The sequence below is a fragment of the Pseudorca crassidens genome, chromosome 10 (assembly GCF_039906515.1).
Source record: "Pseudorca crassidens isolate mPseCra1 chromosome 10, mPseCra1.hap1, whole genome shotgun sequence".
NCBI lineage: Eukaryota > Metazoa > Chordata > Mammalia > Artiodactyla > Delphinidae > Pseudorca > Pseudorca crassidens.
The window spans coordinates 68,775,974-68,798,791 of record NC_090305.1 but is presented as its reverse complement, the minus strand read 5'-3'; the positions used below and the strand labels follow the sequence as shown (position 1 = coordinate 68,798,791).

The window sequence follows — 22,818 nt, the reverse complement described above, 5'->3', positions numbered from 1 at the left end:
CCAATAAAGATGTCAAAAAAAAGAAAAAAACTACCATAACAAAGTATAGACCTTGGAATATTTTTAATTCATATTCAAGCCACATCTCTGGGGAAAGAATGCTGTAGGCCAAGGGTTAGAAAACTATGGCCATGAGGACTTCCCTGGTGGCACAGTGGTTGAGAATCCGCCTGCCAATGCAGGGGACACGGGTTCGAGCCCTGGTCCGGGAAGATCCCACATGCTGTAGAGCAACTAAGCCTGTGCACCACAACTACTGAGCCTGTGCTCTACAGCCCACGCACCACAACTACTGAAGCCCGAGCGCCTAGAGCCCGTGCTCCGCAACAAGAAGCCCACGCACCACAACGACAAGTAGCCCCCGCTCGCCGCAACTAGAGAAAGCCTGCGCTCAGCAACGAAGACCCAATGCAGCCAAAAATAAATAAATAAAATAAAATAAATAAATTTACTAAAAAAAAAAAAAAAGAAAACTGTGGCCATGGGACTTCCCCAGTGGTCCAGTGGTAAAGAATCTGTCTTCCAATGCAGGGGACGCGGGTTCGATCCGGGCTGCCACCTGTCTTTGTACAGCCCATGAGCTAAACATGTTTTTTGAGATTTTTAAATGAGGGGGAAAAAAAATCAAAAGATATAGTATTTCTTGACACGTGAAAATCACATGAAATTAAAATTTCAGTTTCAGTAAAGTTTTTAAAAGTAAAGTTTTATTGGGGGCTTCCCTGGCGGCACAGTAGTTAAGAATCCGCCTGCCAATGCAGGAGACACAGGTTCCAGCCCTGGCCCGGGAAGATACCACATGCTATGGAACAACTAAGCCCGTGCTACTGCGCTCTAGAGCCCATAAGCCACAACTACTGAGCCCGCGTGCCACAACTACCGAAGCCCATGCATCTAAACAAGAGAAGCCACAGCAATAAGCCCACGCACCACAATGACGAGTAGCCCTGCTCGCCGCAAATAGAGAAAAGCCCGTGTGCAGCAACAAAGACCCAATGCAGCCAAAAATAAATTAAATAAATAAATAAATTTATTAAAAAAAAAGTTTTATTGGAACAGAGCCATGTCCATTCGCTTGCATATTGTCTATGGCTACTTTCATACTACACTGGCAAAGTTGAGGAGTTGCAACAGAAACCATATGGCCAGCAAAGCCAATATCTGGCTTTTTTAAGAAAAAGTGTGCTGACATCTGCTCTAGGAGATGTTCATAGCTTGAGGAGTACACCCCACCCACCCACATGTCTCCCATGCAAACTCAATCAGGAAGTAGGGGAAATTCCAAGGTCCCACAACCCCAGACAAATGGATGGTACTTCTTCACACAAAAGCTTCCTGTTTCAACTAATTTCCACCCTGGGTTGGACAAGACACTCTTCAGTTACAAAAATCTCAGATCTCCTTGTTTTCTGGGTTGCCTCCCCAAAAGGAGATGAGGCGAGGCTGAAATTTAAGTACTAATTTTGGTTCTTAAGTGACCAAATACATTAGTAAACATAGAACACCAAAGCAAAGCAAAACTCCAATATTTACTTATACCTTATTTTTTAAAAATAGGTTCAAAGCATTTAACAGTTCCATATTTCTTGGGTTTAATCCCATGGTTAAAGAAAGCAGACCATTTCCTATACACAGGCCCTTCCATCAAATCCCTAACTTGATGACCAAAAGATCTTCCAGAGTACATATGTAAAAGCTTTTTAATGGTGACACCCTCAAAATGGGAGCAAGAATAAAGGTTTAGGATGCTATTCTGAGATATATGGGGACCCTCTAGTGAACGTCAGTGGCTGTCCCTCTCTTAAGGAACATTTAGCAGGTCCTGGAAGAACTGAGCTCAGAATTCCTGGAAAACTGACACACTAAACCTAAACTGAAAAACTAAAAAAACCTAAAATTAACACTAAAATCAAAACTAAAATGGAAGATGAGAATTATTCCTCATTTACAGTTTATATCCAGTCTCACCTTGATGACTTCTCCATTGGAGGCAATTAAATCTGTTGGAATGGTCACTCGAAATGAGCGTCCGACGACAGCGGTGCCATCAGGAATGCCAACCACCGTGGGAACAGCCTCATGGAGGTCTGAGAGTACTGAGTGCATGGACGCCTCGAGCTGGTTCTCCCAGTCCCTGACGGCCTCCGAAGGCTCACTGGGCCAGCGGGACTGAGTCACAGCCACAGATAGCAGAAGGAGAAAGGTCCTCCCCCAGAGGGGGAGCAGCAGCGAGAGGGCCACAGACATCCTCATCCCGGGCTCAAGTCTGCTCAAGCAGATAGTCTAAGAAAGGAAGCAAGTGACGTGGTCCCAGAACTGGGTCCTCAGCCTCTCCACACCTGCTCCATCCCAGAGCACCCAAAGCCTGAAAAAGAAGAAGAGTAGACTCAGACTTCAGCAACTTCCATGGTTTCAAAGTTGAGCACAGGCAGTTATTACCCCCTAAGTGTTTCTGCCAAAAATATCTACTCTGAGTTGGATCAAGTCTCACCCTGCACTGTCCAGTACAGAGCCACCAGCTACATGTGGCTACTGAACACTGGAAATGTGGCTGGTCCATTAAGTATAAAGCACACCATGGATTCTGAAAACTAAGTATAAAAAAGGAATGTTGGGGACTTCCCTAGTGGTCCAGTGGGTAAGACTCTGTGCTCCCAATGCAGGGGGCCAGGGTTCAATCCCTGGCCGGCGAACTAGATCCTGCATGCATGCCATAACTAAGAGTCCGCATGCCGCAACTAAGAAGTCTGTAGGCTGCAACTAAGACCTGGCACAGCCTAAATAAATAAATTAATTTTTAAAAAAAGAATGTAAAATAGCTCATTAATACTTTAAAAATATTGATTACATATTGAAATAATATTTTGGATATGAAAATATTAAGTATAGTTAAGTAAATAAATATTAATAGTACATAATAAAAATATTAAATATATTATTAAAATTAATTCCACCTGCTTATTTTTATTTCATGTGACTACTGGAAAATATTAAATGACATATGTGGATCACATTATATTTCTGTTGGGTAGTGCTGCTCTAGAACTAACTTCCAGTTCATAGGAAACACAGGGCCATGAAGACACGATCAGACAAATCTAGAATGTGGGACCTTCTACAAGATAACTGGTCTGGTCTTTCCAAATCTGACGCCTCTAAATACAAGGGGACTATTCTAGATTTAAAGACTGCAACCAGATGCAGTGTGTACATCTTGATTGGACCCTGGATTTACTTTTTTTTTTAATTTATTTTTTATTGAAGTATAGTTGAATTACAATGTTGTGCTAATTACTGTTGTACAGCAAAGTAACTCAGTTATACATATATGTACATTCTTTTTCATATTCTTTTCCATTATGGTTTATCACAGGATACTGAATATAGTTACCTGTGCTATACAGTAGGGCCTTGTTTATCCATTCAATATGTACCAGTTTGCATCTGCTAATTCCAAACTCCTAATCCAACCCTCTCTTACCCCCCACCCCCTTGGTAACCAGTCTATTCTCTATGTCCCTGATTCTATTTCTGTTTCATATATAGGTTCATTTGTGTCGGATTTACTTAAAAAAAAAAAAAACCAAAAAACACACAAGACCAGCTCTCAAAGGGATAGCTGAGGAATTGTGCATGTGGGCTGGAGATTATATTTATTGTTAATTTTCTTAGGTGAGATGATGGTGGTGTGGCTCGATAACAGATTGTCCTCAATTTTGAAGTATTTAGGGATGAAGTATCAAAAATCTCTGCAACTCACTTTGAAATGGTCCGAGGGGGGAAAAAAACCCATGTGCATGCATATATAGAGATAAAACAATGTGCCAAATATTACAATTAGTAAGTCTTAAAAAAATACTTTTGAAAAAAATTGAAAAGCCAAGTATTTGCACAGAGAAGTGTGGCAACCACCCACTTCTCACACCCCACATATTGCATATATTTGCAAACTCAGTGCTAGTGAACAAAACTTATTTGAACTCTCTTGCCCCCCAACCCCCAACAGTGACTAAAACCCTGCACATTGTCCCCTCTCCCCCACACCAGCTTCAAGCAGCTCATGACCCTGCTCTAAGGCTGGCAGCCACACAGATGCACTGTGGGACTTTCTGGGTGCCCACAAGTGGCCACAGCCATCACAAGCAATTTCCCATTCTGGAAAATGATGAAGCCCTGCCCTGAGCCAAGCTGTTGAGGAGCCACGTGATATTTTTTGACCTGGGTAATACAAAGTAAATAAAATTGCTGAAGAAAACAAGGCCACTGAAACAGACAGCGTACTCTGAAGTCAATGCAAATCCAAGCCAATGCCAAAAGGTTTTTTTTGCTATTGACTTCGTTATTGCTGTTCTTATTTTGTTTTTGAACTAAAAGTCATGAGACAGAGACAAAACCCAAGAAAGTAACACAATTTTGAGGGCTGGAAGTCCTATCCTACCAAACCAAGACTTATCACAAAGCTACTGTATTTAAGGCAGTGTCACATGGGGCAGAGTAGACACTGGACTGTGGAACAAGAGGGAGAGCCCAAAATCTGCTTGCAAAGAAGCTGTTCAAAGATACCAGGACAAGTGGCTATCTATGTAGAAAAAAACAATTAGGTTCTTCTGTCACTTCTCCATCAAAAACAAGATAAGGGGCTTCCCTGGTGGCACAGTTGTTGAGAGTCCGCCTGCCGATGCAGGGGACACGGGTTCGTGCCCCGGTCCGGGAGGATCCCATGTGCTGCGGAGCAGCTGGGCCCGTGAGCCATGGCCGCTGAGCCTGCGCGTCCGGAGCCTGTGCTCCGCAACGGGAGAGGGCACAACAGTGAGAGGCCCGCGTACCGCAAAAAAACAAAAAACAAAAAACAAGATAAATCCCAAGTGGATTAGATACATAAATGTAAAAAGCAGAACTTTAAAATGTTTAGAATATAGCAGAATGTCAGAATAAGGAAGGATTTCATTTTTAAAAGATATCAAAAAACACAAAACATAAAGGAAAAAGACCATTGGACTTTCACTTCTAGGAAGATGAAACAGATGTACTTCTCCTTAGTTTCCCACTAAATACAAGGGAAAATCCTAGATATTATATATATATAATAAACATGAGACTCTTAAACAGTCAAGAGAAGAAGGCAGAGCAGCTAGGGACCCCAGGATTCAAGGAATGACACAGCAGTGAGTTCCCTGGGTTTTCTTTTGCCTCATGTATACCAGAAGTGGGAGCTGAAGAAGCTGGCAACCCAGTAATGCCAACAAATGAAACAAAAAACGTCCTAACAAAAGTCTGCTCTCTTTATCCAAAGGAGCAAGAAGGGGGTAACCTAGCAAGACATAAAACATTTAGACAGTAACAGCTCTATTCTAGCAAAACACCACAGAAAAAACTGTGGCCCCACTCCCACTCATGCCAACAAAGGCCAAGTGGGGAGCCAAGACTTCCACCCTCATGAGGCTGTAACAAGGCACCCTAATATCGCCACTGGGGAGGGAGCTGGGACTTTCATCCTCACTGGCTAGTAACAATGCACCACCCTCTACCTCCAGCCCCTTGGTGTCAGTGGAAACCACATGGGGAACCTGGATTTCTATATTCCCACCCAAGCAATAAGAAGGAGTCTCTCCCCATCCCTACTGGGATGGTGTCAGAGGAAGACTGGTGGAGAGTCAGAACTTTAACCATTGCTCAGCAGTCGCGAGGCCTAGGGAACTAGAATTCCCACCCTCAACCAGCAGTAACAGGGGCTTCACCTGCCTTCAGGTGTCAACAAAGGCTGAGTGGGGAACCTGGGCTTCTACCTAGACTTCCCAGTAATCAGGCAGTGCCTCCTCTACCCTTCCTCTGCCAGACAAGTGTCAAACAAAAGCCAGCTAAAACAGAATCTAGAGTTTCAGAACAAAATACAAAATTGTTCAAGTTTCAATCAAAAATCACTCATCATGGGAATTCCCTGGCAGTCCAGTGGTTAGGACTTGGTGCTTTCACTGCCATAGGCCCGGGTTCAATCCCTGGGTCAGGGAATTAAGATCCTGCAAGCCATGTGGTACAGCTCCCCCGCCCCTGAAAAAATGCTGAAAAATCACTCATCATGCCAAGAACCAAGAAGATCCCAAACTGAATGAAAAAAAGACAATCATCAGATGACAACTCCAAGATGAAAAAGATAGGTAGAAAGGAAAAGGATGGGAAAAGATATATCATGCAAACAATAATTAAAAGAAAGCAAGAGGAGCTGTATTTATATCAGATAAAGTAGACTGAAGAACAAAGAAAATTATCAAAGAGCGGTACATTATATAATGATAAAAGGGTCAATCCATCAAGAAGAATACTAATCCTAAATGTATATGCACCAAACAACAGAGTTGCAGAACCATGAGAAGCAAAAACTGATAGAACTGAAAGGAAAAATAAACAAATCAACAATTCTAGTTGGAAATGTCAACATCACTCTCTCAACAAATGATAGAACAACTAGAAAGAAAATCACCAAGGGTACAAAAGAACTAAAACATGCTAACAATCAATATGATTTAATCAACATTTATGGAGCACTCCACCTAACAACAGAACATACATTCTTTTCAAATGTCCACAGAACATATACCCTGAGAGATCACATCTAGGGCCATGAAAAAAATCTCAACAAATTTAAAGGAACTGAAATAATACTGAAATGTTCTCCAACCCCAATGGAATCAAATTAGAAATCAGTAACACAAGCATAGTAAGAAAATCTCCAAAGGCTTGAAAACTATACAATGTACTTCTAAATAATTCCTGTGTCAGAGAGGAAGCCTCAAGGGAAATAAAATGTTACACTGAACTAAATATACATTTGTGGGGTTATAGTAAAATTTGTGGAACACAGCTAAGCAGCTCTTAGGAGTGAATTTACAGCACTGAAACCACTAGAAAAAGAAGGAAAAGTCTCAAACCAATAATCTATGCTCCCACATCAAGAATCTCAAAAAAAAAAAAGAGCAAAATAAACCAAAAGCAAGCAGAAGGAAGGAAATAGTAAAGCACAGAAATCAATAAAACTGAAAACAACAGAAAAAACTCAATAAAACAAAAAACTGGTTCTTTGAAAAGATTAATAAAATTGACAAATCTCTATAAACAAATTACCAGTACCAGGACTGAGACGGGATATCACTACAGATCCTGCAGACGTCAAAAAGGATAGTAAGGAAATACTACCAAATAACTCACAGATTTTGATAATTCAAATGAAACAGACCAATTCCTCAAAATTTGTAATTTAAAAAATTTATAATTTAAAAACTCCCACAAAAAGAAATCTCTAGGCCCAGACAGCTTCACTAATAAATTCTACCAAATATTTAAAGAATTAACACCAATTCTACACAGTCTTTTCCAGAAAGTAGAAGAAACACTTGCCTATTCATTTTATGAAGCTAACATTACCCTGACACCAACATCAAAGACAATACCAAAAAAAAAACAGAAAAGAAAATGCAGATGAACAGACACAAAAATTTTAACAAAACATTAAGAAACAGAATTTAGCAATATATAAAAAGAATTATATACCATAACTACGTAGCACTTATTTCAGGGTGCAAGGCCAGTTCAATATTTTAAAATCAATCAACGTAATCCACCATATTAACAGACTAAAGAACAAAAATCACATGATCATATTAATTAATGCAGAAAAAGTACCTAACAAAATTCAACACCCAGTCACGATAAACACTCTCAGAAACACAGGAACAGAGGACAACTTTCTCAATTTGATAAAGAGCATCTAATGGTGATAGACTGAATGCTTTCTCCTTAAGATCAGAAACAAGGCAAGGATGTCTGCTCTCACCACTGGTTGTTTTTGGTTTTTTTTTTTTTTTGGCTGCGTTGGGTCTTTGTGGCTGTCCATGGGCTTTCTCTAGTTGCGGTGGCGGGGCGGGGGGGGGGGCTGCTCTTTGTTGCAGTGCACAGGCTTCTCATTGCGGTGGCTTCTCTTGCTGTGGAGCGCTGGCTATAGGCTTCAGTAATTGCAGCATGCAAGCTCAGTAACTGCAGCACAGTTGTGGCTTGCGGGCTCTAGAGAGCGGGCTCAGTAGTTGTGACACACAGGCTTAGCTGCTCTGCAGCATGTGGGATCTTCCTGGACCAGGGATCTAACCCGTGTCCCCTGCATTGGCTGGTGGATTCTCAACCAGTGCACCACCAGGGAAGTCCCCTACCACTCTTATTTGACATAGTGCTGGAAGTTCTAGTCAGTGTAATAAGGCAAGAAAAGGAAACAAAAGGCATGTAGATAGTAAAGGAAAAAATAAAACTGTAGGGACTTAAAAATAAAACCATGTGTCACAACTACTAAGCCTACGCTCCAGAGCCCGCGAGCCGCAACTACTGGGCCCACATGCTGCAACTACTGAAGCCCATGTGCTCTGGGGCCCTCATGACACAACTATTGAGCCTGTGTGCTGCAACTACCAAAGCCCACGCACCTAAAGCCCATGCTCCGCGACAAGAGAAGCCACCGCAATAAGAAGCCCGTGTACCGCAACAAAGAGTAGCCCCTGCTCTCCACAACTAGAAAAAGCCCGCACACAGCAACAAAGACCCAACACAGCCAAAAATAAATAAAGTTAAAAAAATAAAACTCTCCCTACTTGCAGATAACATAATTGTCTATGTAGAAAATCCCAAGGAATCCACAAAACAAACTCCTAGGACTAATAAGTTTGGCAAGGCCACAGGATATAAAACAAACATACAAAAATCAGTTGTAGGGCTTCCCTGGTGGTGCAGTGGTTAAGAATCCGCCTGCCAATGCAGGGGACACGGGTTCAAGCCCTGGTCCAGGAAGATGCCACATGCCGCGGAACAACTAAGCCCGTGCGCCACAACTACTGAGCCTGCGCTCTAGAGCCCACAAGCCACAACTGCTAAAGCCCGCACGCCTAGAGCCCGTGCTCAGCAACAAGAGAAGCCACCACAATGAGAAGCCCACGCACCGCAACAAAGAGTAGCCCCCACTCGCCACAACTAGAGAAAGCCCACGTGCAGCAAGAAGGACCAAACTCAGCCAATAAATAAATAATAAATAAATTTATTATTTTTTTTAAATCAACTGTATTTCTTTCTTTTTTTTTTTTTTTGCGGTACCCGGGCCTCTCACTGCTGTGGCCTCTCCCGTTGCAGAGCACAGGCTCCAGACGCGCAGGCTCAGCGGCCATGGCTCACAGGCCTAGCCGCTCCGCGGCATGTGGGATCTTCCCGGACCGGGACACGAACCCGTGTCCCCTGCATCGGCAGGCAGACTCTCAACCACTGCGCCACCAGGGAAGCCCCTCAACTGTATTTCTGTATGCTAGAAATGAACATGCAGACACCAAATTTAAAAGATAATACCATTTAAATTGCTTTAAAAATGGAATATCTAGGTGTAGATCTAACAAAACATGTACAGAATTTGTATGCTGAAAACCATACAACACTGGTGAAAGAAATCAAAGATCTAAACAAATGGAAAGACATACTGTGTTAATGGACTGGAAAGCTCAACACAGTAAAGATGTCAATTCTCCCCAAATTGATATACAGGTTTGTAATAGGCTAAATAATGGCCGCCCAAAGATATCAGGTCATAATCCCTAAAATGTGCAAATGTACTTTACAAGGAAAGTCTTTGCAGGTGTGATTAAATTAAGAATCTTGACCTGGGGAGATGATTATAAATCCAATCACAATTCTCATTATAAGAGAGATGCAGAGAGAGATTATACACACACACAGATGGAGAAGGGGATGTGAAGCCTGAGGCACAGATTGGAGTGATGTGGCCATAAGCCAAGGAATGCCAAAGAATAGTGGCACCCACCAGAGCTAGAGCAGACAAGGAATAGATTCTTCTCCAGAGTCCACAAAAGGAGCACAGCTCTTGCCAACACCTTAATTTTAGACTTCTGATCTCCAGAACTATGAGAGAATAATTGTGTGTGTTATTCTAAGCCACTAAAGTTGTAGTAATTTTTTACAGCAGCCCTAGAAAACTAATTCAAGGTTTAACGTAATTCCTATCAAAATCCCAGTAAGAATTTTTGTATATATAGACAAGATTATTCTAAAATTTATATTAGGACTTCCCTGGTGGCACAGTGGTTAAGAATCTGCCTGCCAGTGCAGGGGACACAGGTTTGATCCCTGTCCAGGAAGACCCCACATGCCGCGGAGCAGCTAAGCCCGTGAGCCACAACTACTGAGCCCGCATGCCACAACTACTGAAGCCCGCGCACCTAGAGCCCGTGCTCTGCAACAAGAGAAGCCACCACAATGAGAAGCCGGCACACCACAACGAAGAGTAGCCCCCACTTGCCGCAACTAAAGAAAGTCCACGTGTAGCAATGAAGACCCAATGTAACCAAAATAATTAACTAATTAATTTAGAAAAATTTATATGGAAAGGCAAAGGAACTAAAATAGTTGTAATGACTACCAAATGTAAAATAGCTAGTGGGAAGCAGCTGCATAGCACAGGGAGATCAGCTCAGTACTTTGTGACCACCTAGAGGGGTGGGATAGGGAGGGTGGGAGGGGATATGGGGATGTGTGTATGCATGTAGCTGATTCACTTTGTTGTGCTGCAGAGGCTAATGCAGCATTGTGAAGCAATTATGCTCCAATAAAGATGTTAAAAATAAAATAAAATAAAATAGCTGTGATGAGAAAACAACTATTTTAATTTGCTGCCTAGGCATTTCCCAGAGTCTGGACATTGCAATAAGGATCTGAGCTTAAGATTCCCACCATAAATTCCCACTTTGCTTTTCCTGGGGCATCTTTTAAAATATCCACTTAGAGTTGAGCCCCTGAAAAATAAGGGACCTCTGCCCCGACCACCATGTAAGTAATAGGTGCTCTCTATCTCCTGCTCGCTTGTGACCTGAGACAGATGACTGCCCTTCCCCTGGCTCACTGCCCACCCCCCTATTTCTGGGATCTGTAAGTAATAGACCTTGTGAGTTTAGTTCCTTTGTGTGGGTGGATTGGAACTGCACCTTCAATCAAAACGACCCTATGGTCTTCACTTCCCCAAACTGGGAACTCAAATGCTGAGGGAGCTACCTGCTGATCTCATGTGGATGGCTTGTGCCCCCTCCTTCAGCAGGTCATAATCTGCATATTCTTAAATTTAATACACCAGCTCCAGCTTCTCAACACAATAACAATTTTGAACAAGAAGAATAAAGAGGAATTAGGGACTTCCCTGGTGGCACGGTGGTTAAGACTCCATGCTCCCAGTGCAGGGGGCCTGGGTTCAAGCCCTGGTCAGGGAACTAGATCCCACGCATGCCACAACTAAGAGTTTGCATGCCACAACTAAGGAGCTGGCAAGCCGCAACTAAGGAGCCCATAAGCCGCAACTAAGGAGCCCGCCTGCCACAACTAAGACCTGGCACAACCAAATAAATAAATTTTAAAAAATAAAAGAAGAATAAAGAGGAATTATTCTACCTAATATCGACTTAGAGAGCTAAGTAATCAAGACTGTATTGGTGGGGACTTCCCTGGTGGTCCAGTGCTAAAGAATCCACCTTCCAATGTGGGGGATATTCGTTCAATCCCTGGTTTGGGAACTAAGATCCCACATGCCGTGGGGCAACTAAGCCCACGTGCCACAACTATTGAGCTCTTACACCTCAACGGGAGAGCCCACATGCCGCAAACTACAGATCCCACGCGCTCTGCAGCCCATGTGCCCTGGAGCCCCCATGCCACAACTAGAGAGAAGGCCAAGTGCCACAACTAGAGAAACCTGAGACCATGTGCTGTAACAAAAAGATCCTGCATGCCTCAACAAAGATCCTGTGTGCTGCAACTAAGACCCGACGCAGCCAAAAAAAAAAATAAGGAAAATAAATATTTTAAAAAAAGAGACTGTATTGGTGGAGGGACAAACACATAAATCAATGGCACAGAATACAGAATCCAGAAATAGACCTAAACAAGAATGCTCAACTGATTTTTGATAAAGGTACAAAGCAATTAAATGGGGGAGAAACAAATGGTACAACAAATGGTACAACCATTTTCAACAAATGCTACAAACCAGATGTCCCTTCAACAGATGAATGGTTAAACTATGGTACATCCATACCATGGAATACTAGTGAGCAATAAAAAGGAATGAACTTTTGAATTGACACACTCAACAATTTGGACGAACCTCAAGGGAATTATGTGGTGTGAAAAATGTTAATCCCAAATGGTTACACAGTATATGATTTCATTTATATAACATTAATTTTTAAATTAATTAATTATTTTAAAATTTTCACCGCAGGGCTTCCCTGCTGGCACAGTGGTTAAGAATCCGCCTGCCGGGCTTCCCTGGTGGCACAGTGGTTGAGAGTCCGCCTGCCGATACAGGGGACATGGGTTCGTGCCCCGGTCCGGGAAGATCCCACATACCGTGGAGCGGCTGGGCCCGTGAGCCATGGCCGCTGAGGCTGCGTGTCCGGAGCCTGTGCTCCACAATGGGAGAGGCCACAACAGTGAGAGGCCCACGTACCGCAAAAAAAAAAAAAAAAAAAGAATCCGCCTGCCTATGCAGGGGTCTCGGGTTCAAGCCCTGGTCCAGGAAGATCCCACATGCCGCAGAGCAACTAAGCCTGTGTGCCACAACTACTGAGCCTGCGCTCTAGAGCCTGCAAGCCAAAACTGCTGAGCCCATGCACCACAACTACTGAAGCCCACATGCCTAGAGCCCGCGCTCTGCAACGAGAAGCCCGCGCACCACAACGAAGAGTAGCCCCTGCTTGCCTCAACTAGAGAAAGCCCGCGCACAGCAACAAAGACCCAACGTGGCCAAAAATAAATAAATTTATTTAAAAAAATTTTTTTTGGCCACACTGCACAGCATGCAGGATCTTACTTCCCTGACCAGGGATTGAACTCGTGTCCCCTGCAGTGGAAGCTCGGATCCTTAACCACTGGAACACCAGGGAAGTCCCCATTTATATAACACTCTTGAAGTGACAAAATTATAGAAACAGAGAACAGATTAGTGGTTGCCAGGAATTAAAGAGGAAGTTAGGACATGAGGGGAAGATGTGGCTATGAAAGGGCAACGTGACAGACCCTTGTGGTGATGAAAATGTTCTGTATTTTGATAGTATCAATGTCAATATCCTGGTTGTGATATTGTACTATTATTTAAGATGTTATCACGGGGGGAAACTGGGTAAAGGGCATACAGGATCTCTCAGTATTATTTTTAACAACTGCATGTGAATCCGTAATTATTTCCAAAAAAATGTTTTAACCTAAAAAGAAAGATAAATTTGAATTAGAATTTTAAATTTCTGTACAATAAAGGATACCATAAAGAAAATAAAAAGGACCAACCACAGCCTGGGAGAGAGCTTTTTCAGTGCATATGATAGCTAAAGGATCCCTATCAAAATATATCAAGTGCCCTAAAACAGTAAAAATGGGTTGAAGAGATAACAAACAAGTAATTCACAGAAAAGAAAACCTGAAAGCAATAAACATACAAAAAGATGCTCAACCTCCAAGGAAAGAAAATTAAAGCAACATGAAAAACACTTTTTCCCACCAGACTTGCCAGCAGTGTTAAGTGCCACACTTCTCAAGCGGGACACCAAATGATCACGGACTTAGAAGCTGAGGTCCTGCAGGCAACAGTTCCACTTAACTCCCAGTGACCTTTGTGAGGTCCTCTACCAGGAAAGGCAAGGAAGGAAACACCCAGCTCTTCAACACCTGGTGTTCTCTGTATCCTGGGTGGAGGTCTTCTCCTCAGATCCTTATAAACTGCCCCCAAATTTAAGTTTTTTCTTCAAGCCCTTTTCTGTTTTGTTTTTTTTTTAATATCTCCCATTTTTTTAATTGTCTGTGCTTTTGTACCCCTTTTATAGTTTATCACTTAATTTTTTAAATATTCTAGGTCTTTTGTTTTATACTATCTTAAATTATAACTTTATTGTTTTCTTTACTGTTGCAATAGTACTTTCTATAACTTTTCCTTTCTTATACATATTGACTATTATTTAGTGAATGGCTCAGCTCAACCAACACTCCACAAGACTGTAAGTTGTAGAAGGGAAGGGCAGGAAAGCACCTGTTGCAATCACTGATGTATGCCAAGCACACACGTAATAAATGAATGGAGAGGATACAGGATTTTTTTTTTTTTTTTTTTTTTTTTTTTTTTTTTCAGTACGCAGGCCTCTCATTGCTGTGGCCTCTCCCGCTGCAGAGCACAGGCTCCGGACACGCAGGCCCAGCGGCCATGGCTCACAGGCCCAGCCGCTCCGCGGCACACAGGATCCTCCCGGACCGGGGCACGAACCCGTGTACCCTGCATCGGCAGGCGGACTCTCAACCACTGCGCCACCAGGGAAGCCCCATTTTTTCTTTTTTTTAATCTTCTTCTGATACCCTTACTCTTCTGTGTACTTACTTTTCTACTTATTAGATCCAGTTGATCTTTTGCTTTTCTAATCTGATTCTCCATTTAAAAATTCTCAGCTTATTTGAAAACAGCAACAGTATGAGACACACCCTGTCCTACCAGGAACATAAGCTCAGTGTGCTATCTGTGGACATATGACGACACGGGGTATCTGTTTCACAGGCATGACTAAGTGCTCTGCATTTAGCAAGCAGGCATTGTCCAGGGCACAACTCCAACTGCTGCTATGTGTTGGTTTTCCATGTTCTGGGAAGAAAAGATCTTTTTGCAAACTGGCAAAAAGCAGCCTTGTGTCTTTCTAATACTGGCTTCCTATAAACAATGGTCACATCTCCCTATGCTAGGAACTTGTCAGGCTGCATCCAAACACCACTATTAGGACGTCCCTTTGGAAGGCTTTCCACATAGTCTCATACTCACACACTTGGTCATGCAGAGATGGAGGCACTACAGAGATCCTCCTCCTCAGTTTTCAGAATCAAGGCCTAAAGAGAGGTAACACTCAACCATGGTCACACAGAGCCTGTGGCCAGAAGATGGTGGGAGGAGAAGGTGCTGAGGAACCAGAGAAAAGACTATGTCAAAAGTCTTCCTGACACAGCCATTCATTTCAACACTGCACATGCACACTCACATTATACCCTCTGGAATACCAGCAAGTGCTAAGGGTAGCCCAAGAATATGTCTCAGCTGAACTCACCACTGTTTGGCTGATTGACACTGCTGAAGCTCTCCTGCTGAGAAATGGGTAGTGGGAATGGGTAACTCATTCCTCTGTGCCAGTCCCCAGGGCAATGTCCGCCACTAAGTCTGAGCTCGGCACTGCTCCAGACCCCAGCAAAAGCCAACTCTGTGAAGAGGGACCTTCCCAGAGCCTTGGTGAAGCCCCTGGCGTTCTGAACACCTGCTCAACAAGCCATGGCATACAATGTGAAAAATGGGCATACTTCCTTTCTCCAACTGTGATACTGGGGACTCTTCAGTGATGGGCAGAAATAAAAAGCCAAGTTTTCAGCAGTGCCTAAAAGGTGGTGCTCTTTGTAAAACAAAATACATAAAATCTGCCCTGGAGGCAGGTGTATTTAAAGTTTACCAGATCAGGGCTTCCCTGGTGGCCCAGTGGTTGAGAAGCCGCCTGCAAATGCAAGGGACTTGGGTTTGAGCCCTGGTCCGGGAAGATCCCACATGCCGCAAAGCACCTAAGCCCATGCGCCACAACTACTGAGCCTGCGTTCCAGAGCCCCGAGCCACAACTACTGAAGCCCAAGCGCCTGCAGTCCACGCTCTGCAACAAAAGAAGCCACCACAATGAGAAGCCCGCACACTGCAACAAAGAGTAGCCCCCGCTTGAACGAAGACCCAACGCAGCCAAAAATAAACAAATAAATAAGTTTATAAAAAATAAATAAAGTTTACCAGATCAATCGGCAGGGACACAACCAGAGACTCAAAAGCGTTATACAGTGGTAGGTGAGGACCCCAGACATCTGAGTAAAGAATCCTTCCGGGCTCCTTCCTGTCACTAATCCCTATCTATATGCAAATGAAGCACGTTTGGGGTTGGGGCGGGGAGAGGAGAGGCATGCGAGCGCCTTGTGACTCTACCCTGTCCAGACAGACTTGGATCCCTGGGAACTAGAAGATTCCCTCTGGAATTCCAGCCCCAGGAGAGAAGTAGCTCTGTTCCAGCACTGGCTACCTCCCAGAGCTAATGAGTGCCGCATGCATGGAGGAGGCTCAGTCAATAAAACTTTCCACTCAAAAAACACATGGAACAAATGCATACACGACACTAACTCAATTTATAGTAAACTTAACACTTCCTCAGGTGCAGAAAAACCTACAGAGACTGAAACTTTAAAGTATCTTAACTAAAAACTCTGAAAGAACGGCTCCCTACTAGTTTTTATTCTCTAAGAATGAAGGAAAAGTTGTGGGATTCAACCCATTATTAACCATACAAAACGAAGGAGAGGCAGCCCAGCCCACCACTCACAGGAACCCCTAAATCTCTAATAGCTATATTACCTAAAAATAGTATTTAAACTGTCAAACTGCTACAATTCACGATGTAATTAAAACACTTAAGGAAAATGGGATTTTCTTCTTAAAACAAAACTAATAAAATTCCATGACCTTGTTTTAAATGGTCAAAAGGAATAATCTTAACTGAAACAATCACTTTAGGTTCCATCTAGCAAAAAGGCTTTTGTCCAGACACTCAGAAGTTAAAAGTAAATGTTAAATGTCAGTCTAATATTAATCTAAAAATTCTAGAGGGTTAACCGGTTTAAAACTGCTCAATCTGATGGCCAACAGGATGTACTCAACACAATGGAAAACAATAGTGTGAAGTCATTGTTTACTTGGGCTTCAAACACCAAAAAGACAGGCAGATTGCTCTGCTTTGAGTTTAAAACAGGACTTTTTCACACCTTGGGGTCAGATGAGGAAGGTGTTGAGCCAAGTCACTGGTGAAGATGCAAGGTGTCACCCTAAAATCGTTCACTGCTCAGGAGGCAGATGAGGTTTCCCTGACACAAAGCAAGTTCCTCTCTGGCCTGTGTTCTGTGGGAGTATCATCAGAGGTGTGGGGGCAGCCTGGCGAAGACACCATCAGGGAGCTTGGGAACCCACCAAGAGACCAGGGCCACATACACAGCAAGATATTTAAAAGTAAAAATATGTGGAAGAAAAAAATTACCACCTGTGAGAAACAAGTACTACTCAACAGTCTATCAAACACAAAAGCTATTTGAATGCTTTTCTCACTTGGAAAACTCTTGGAAACTCTCAGTTATCACAGATACGAAAAGCAGAGGTCCCAGAAGAGCAATGATTTCTGCTGACGGTGGTTTGGTTTTCTCAACAAAGGCAGGAAGGAAGTTAAGGCTTTACCTGGGTACAAACTCACTCAGGTGCAAACACATCCTAGAGGAAGGGAAGAAAGACAAGGTTCAGAAGCCAGGGCTGAAAGGCCATTTCTCCACTGGACCGTAGTTTTTAGCCTGAGTAGATTTTTAACATCTTATGTGATAAAGCTCACTGAAAAACAGTTCCTTCTACACTCCACTGAACTCCATATGCTGCTGTTAAACATTACTCAGTACTCAACTGCACACTTAAAACAGTTAAGATGGTTATGTTTTATGTTGTTTTGTTTACCACAATTTTTAAAAAATGTAATGGTTAAGGAGGCATATTTTACGTTATGTATATTTTACTACAATTATAAATATTTTTTTAAAACCCACATTACTCAAGTGTCACACCAATTAGACTTCAGAAAAAACTTATAAGGCTTAAGTCCAGTCTTCTAATCATCGATGCCCAGGTAGGGCACTGAGGCTGGAAAAGGATAAACTGAGCCCAAAGACAAGGACCAGGCCTAACTGTCCATTTGGCTGCAGCAGCTGGACTTGGAGGTGGGGTGGAAGTAGGGGAGTAAGTGTGAGAGGTGGGTGGCCAGACTCAGCAGAATACAAGTGGGAATGAGTTACTACATTTGCATACCCTTGTGGCATCCAAGAACCCAATTAAAGTAAATTACAATTATCTCAAGAGAGCCCAACAACAGTTAACACTTCAGTGTATATTTACCGACTACCTACCCTGTACTAGGTGTGAAGCTTCATTTGCTATGCATGTAGTCTTCCCAAATTTCATACAAAAATAGTCAATTAAGATTTACATACATTACTAAATCATAAAACACAAGAGGTAATAAACTAAATACTTATATAAGTGTTTTCCAAGTACGTGCTTACTAGAAAATAAAAGTTGCGTTCTGACTCCCCAAACTTCCTCTGGCTATCCAACCCCTTCTTCATCTCAGTACGAAGGTAGAGTTGGGACTACACTGTGAGGGCAGAATGGTCAATTATCTGTCGGGTCAAGGCTGGACACCAAGGGTTGCCCAGAGAGGAAAGGAGAGAGAAAAGGTCCACTGCAGGGGTCTGACGCCACTTATGCTCTGCTGCCCTCTTCCCCAACTGATGCCTAGCACCAAGCAGGCACTCAGATATCAGGGAATAGCAACAGGGTTTCCCCTAAATCCCCAAAATGATTCACCAAGCACAAAGCAAATAATCATCTGATTTCACACTTTGAAGTTAAAAGCTGAGCTTTCTGATATTTTTTCCATTATACTACAAAAGACTAAAAATAAGTACCACAGCTCAAAACTAATATGCTAATCTGACTTGAATGAATTGAGGTTAGAAAAAGATTGTTGACTGCTGGCCTTCCTGACCTAACTGGCTAATCAGACTCCAGAAAAGAGGAATGAGATGAAATACTGGGGTGGCCACAGCCACTCCCAGCTCCCTACTCAGGCCCCCCATTACTGCAGCCCTTGATCCTGCCAGCAACCTCACAATACAGGCCTCAGGAGCCAGACAGGGGTATCCTGTCTCACGGTGACTGGGAGCTCTTGCACTTTCACTGTAAGGTGCCATTGTTCTGAGTGTTTATCTAGGCAAATACTAGCCTTCGGTGTTTAAAGCTGTGACCTGCTTTTGGCCACATTCTTTTGGGGGCCACATTCTTAAGGCCCAACCATCAAGAACATTTCAACCATGCCAGAAATTGCCAGATCAACAAACCTTGTTTATAGAAGGACAAGACACAACTAGCACCCACTCCCTTTGCTCAGACTTTCTTGCTAGCAGAATTCCTTCCCTCCCACATATGGCTCTGATTCGCCCTTCTACCTACCTCAGCCTTGCTACAGCTGCAAAATCTAAATAATCGTAAACTTCTCTGGTAGGTTTTAGGGCTGTGTTTCCAAAGGCTGGAGCAAAAGGGCCAAAAGATGGCCTTGCAGACTCTTGGAACCCCTGCTCTGCAAAGCCACAGCCACTCTATGACCAGGCAGTGAAGCAGTGAACAAGGCCAATGCTGAGCAGAAGAAGGTCATGCCATGCGTGACCTCGGAATCAGGCCTAGAGTGGCACCTGAAAGTACCAGCTCCCAGTGAACTGGTGAAGGCAAAGCTCCTGGGCCAATCCCAACAACTTCTGCATTGCTGGCCTTCCCCAGTAGAGGATATGGGGCTGCTCTTCAAGGATCACAGCACTGATTCAGAGAAATACAATATATCCAGTTCAGGTACCTCTACACCAAGTAAGATGGAGGAAATGTATTACTCCCAAGTGCTTTCCCCCTCCTCAAAGCTCCAGGAGATCCAGTCACTGTCTGCCACAACAGATTTAAACCCAGGTATAACACAACTGAAGAAATCCTTGAAGATGCCCTTGTCCTCACCTCCCACTGCTTCTACCTTCTCTTCCTGCAGGCTTTGATCACTCCCTTAGCACAAAGGAAAAAGTGTGTTTCCACTCAGTAGTAATTATTTGGAAATTAGTTCCTGACTTTTAGAACCCAAGGATTAAAAATTAAAAGCAAATACAGATAAGGGAAGGACAAATGCAGAGGATCGTCTGTCTTATCAAATGGGTACAGCTACAATTTACATACTCCCAAGTACTGGGGAGAAAGTAGCAGCTACCAAGTACTTTTCAGTAGTGGCCAGCATCTCCTGATGCTCGAAGGTGTTGTTTTCTTCTTCCTAACAGAGCCAAGATCGTCTGAATTTCCAAGCTGGGCCCGTCAGGCACAAATAGACTCCCATAGCCCAAATGAACAAAGATTCCCACCAGCCCACAGCTTAATTCTTCAGATACTCTATCTTCTTTTCACAGGAATCTTCAACTGGCTTCTAATGAGAGCACAGAGGCACCCTGCCCTTCCCAGGCTCTACGTAAATCATTTGTGCTGGGAGCTAACTACTTAAAAGACCTCTTTTGCAAATGATAAGTTTATGTTATGTCTTCTCATTGTATACCAATCCAATGAATCTTGTTAAGTTCTGTGGTCTTAATAACAGATCTAATCAAGAGTCAGGAACCTCTGCATTTATCTCACACAGGGATAAAGATGACACTGTGAGGGATTCATGGCAACAGTCCTCCTAACAGGCTGGCCCCTCACAGAACCATAGGGATAGCTGCTGCTTACCCCTCAGAGCTTCCTTGGTCAGTAAAGGGATAGGAAGGCAGAAAGGTCAGACCAAGCTGCCCTGTAAAGCCTGACTGATAAAACAGGATTTGGTCTCTGTCCCTACGTAGATTTCTGTATGGGGGAGTGGGAGATGCAGAGACAAGACAGGGCAACAACCAACAGGGACTGGAGAGAGTGCCCTCCACACTCTTGTCAAGCTGTTCATCCTAAGGCAGCAAGACATGCTAGGCTGGAGATATTTCTTACTGGATTAAGGAAATGGCCACAAAAACAGCAGTCAGATCCTTTTCGGGATTTCGCTCACTATTACCACCCAAGTAGATGTCTCACCCATCAACCTGACTCAGAACTGGAGGGGGAGCAAATGGAGCCATGAGCTCCTCAGAGATGCTTCTCATCCCAAGGGAGAGAGCAGCCCTCCAGTCCTTTGCCAGCCTTAGATCATTACCTGCTATATTCAGCAAATGATTAGAAGAAAATCCAGAATTCTCTGTGACAAAGAACTAAAAATAAGTAAATTATCAGTAGCATTTATCTAGAGAGCTGGAGTTTTTTGTTTTGTTTTCAAGTCAAGCTCTCTTTATAAACTCATAATCTACAGACGCCTCAAAAAGTTACTCCAGCTCTCTACTTGCAGAAAGGCTAAGAAGCAGGAAGTCACCCAGCAGGCTCTTGACACCAGAGTTTCCACCTCTCGTACCCCAAGCATTAGTGCAGCTGCAAACTTGAGCAGCAGTTTCTGAAAAAGTCCACCCTGTAAACAACTGCAGTTAGTTCAAAGAAGACTAACTTAAAGCTTGCATATGTTTTTTGGACTACTTGCAATGCATCCAGGGATCTCAGCTATCTTTTGCTTTTACAGACTAACTATTAAGTACTTGAATTTGACACTGACCACGGAGCAAGAAAGTGACAAGGCCTCAACCTCAACAGGAATCTAAGCTTCAGTGAGCACCTCAAACAGGACTGGTGTGCACCTGTCTGGTACTGGTTACTTCTTTGTAGCTCATATCCTGCTGGATGACCCACAGCAACGAGTGTAGCAACTGGGCACCAAGGCCTGTACATGGTTAGTGCACAGCACTTATTATGGGCCGTGACACAAAAGGCTTTAAAGGAATCATGTCCAAAACATTCTCTCTCTTTTTTAAAAAATATTTATTTACTTATTTATTTGGCTGCGCCGGGTCTTAGTTGTGGCACACGGGATCTTCATTGCGGCATGCAGGACCTTTAGTTGTGGCACGTGGGTTCTTTTAGTTGAGGCATGCAGGCTCTTAGTTGCACCATGCAGGAACTAGTTCCCTGACCAGGGATCGAACCGCAGGCCCCCCGCATTGGGAAAGCAGATTCTTAACCATTGGACCACCAGGGAAGTCCCACGTCCAAATCATTCTCAAGGAGAATGAACATATTCTAACTTCATCTACACCTCAACAGGAAAGCAGTGGTCCTGCCCAACAGAACTTCAGGTGTGGCTGTCCTCTGGGGATGGAACAGGAAAGAGGTCAGTGACTATCAGAGGTCGCAGCACTCGACAGAGCAGAGCAACACCAGGTGCAATGGACCAAAAGCAATTTTTTGGCCGACAGAATTTTTAAAAAATAATTTTATAAATCTATGTTCTTAGAAGCCTTGTTTTCTAGGCAAATACGGAATGAAATAACACCAGCTATAATTATAATCAACAGCATGAACAGAGATAATTTAGGCAAATGGCAAATTAAATAATACTTCTGCAATTATTCCTTTTCTTTTTCCATAAGCACCTTGCTCTAACAAAGAAACACACAATAGGAATTATATTTCCTTGATGATTTGTATTCAAAAAATTTTGACCATCCAGGGCTTCCCTGGTGGCGCAGTGATTAAAAATCTGCCTGCCATTGCAGGGGATGCGGGTTCGAGCCCTGGGCTGGGAAGATCCCATATGCAATGGAGCAACTAAGCCCATGCACCACAACTACTGAGCCTGCGCTCTACAGCCCAAGAGCCACAACTACTGAAGCCCATGTGCCTAGAGCCCGTGCTCCACAACAAGTGAAGCCACTGCAATGAGAAGCTTGCACACCACAACAAAGAGTAGCCCCCGCTCGCCGCAACTAGAGAAAGCCCGCGCGCGACAACGAAGACCCAATGCAGCCAAAAATAAATAAATAAAAATTAAAAAACAAATTTTTGGCCATCTACTCAATATCACATATCATCCTACCTTCCACCATCTGCTCTTTAACTCCAACTCCATTCCATTTGTGTTTCAATCTCTTCACAAATGAAGAACACCATAAAAATGAAAATGCTTCCTCTTATTTAGAGCACTAGTCTCAAGAAAAATGATA

The 22,818-nt window shown here is 43.2% G+C and overlaps 1 protein-coding gene across 4 annotated transcripts in view; it reads right to left on the bottom strand.

The window, feature by feature from the left end:
- Positions 1 to 22,818, bottom strand: part of DAG1 (dystroglycan 1) — a 66,797-nt gene that overhangs the window by 16,654 nt on the left and 27,325 nt on the right. For all 4 annotated transcript variants that reach the window (XM_067754427.1, XM_067754426.1, XM_067754424.1 and 1 more), the window contains exon 2: positions 1,969 to 2,365. In XM_067754427.1, the coding sequence (XP_067610528.1) occupies positions 1,969 to 2,253 (285 nt within the window). In that variant the 5' untranslated portion in view covers positions 2,254 to 2,365. The remainder of the gene's footprint in view (positions 1 to 1,968; positions 2,366 to 22,818) is intronic.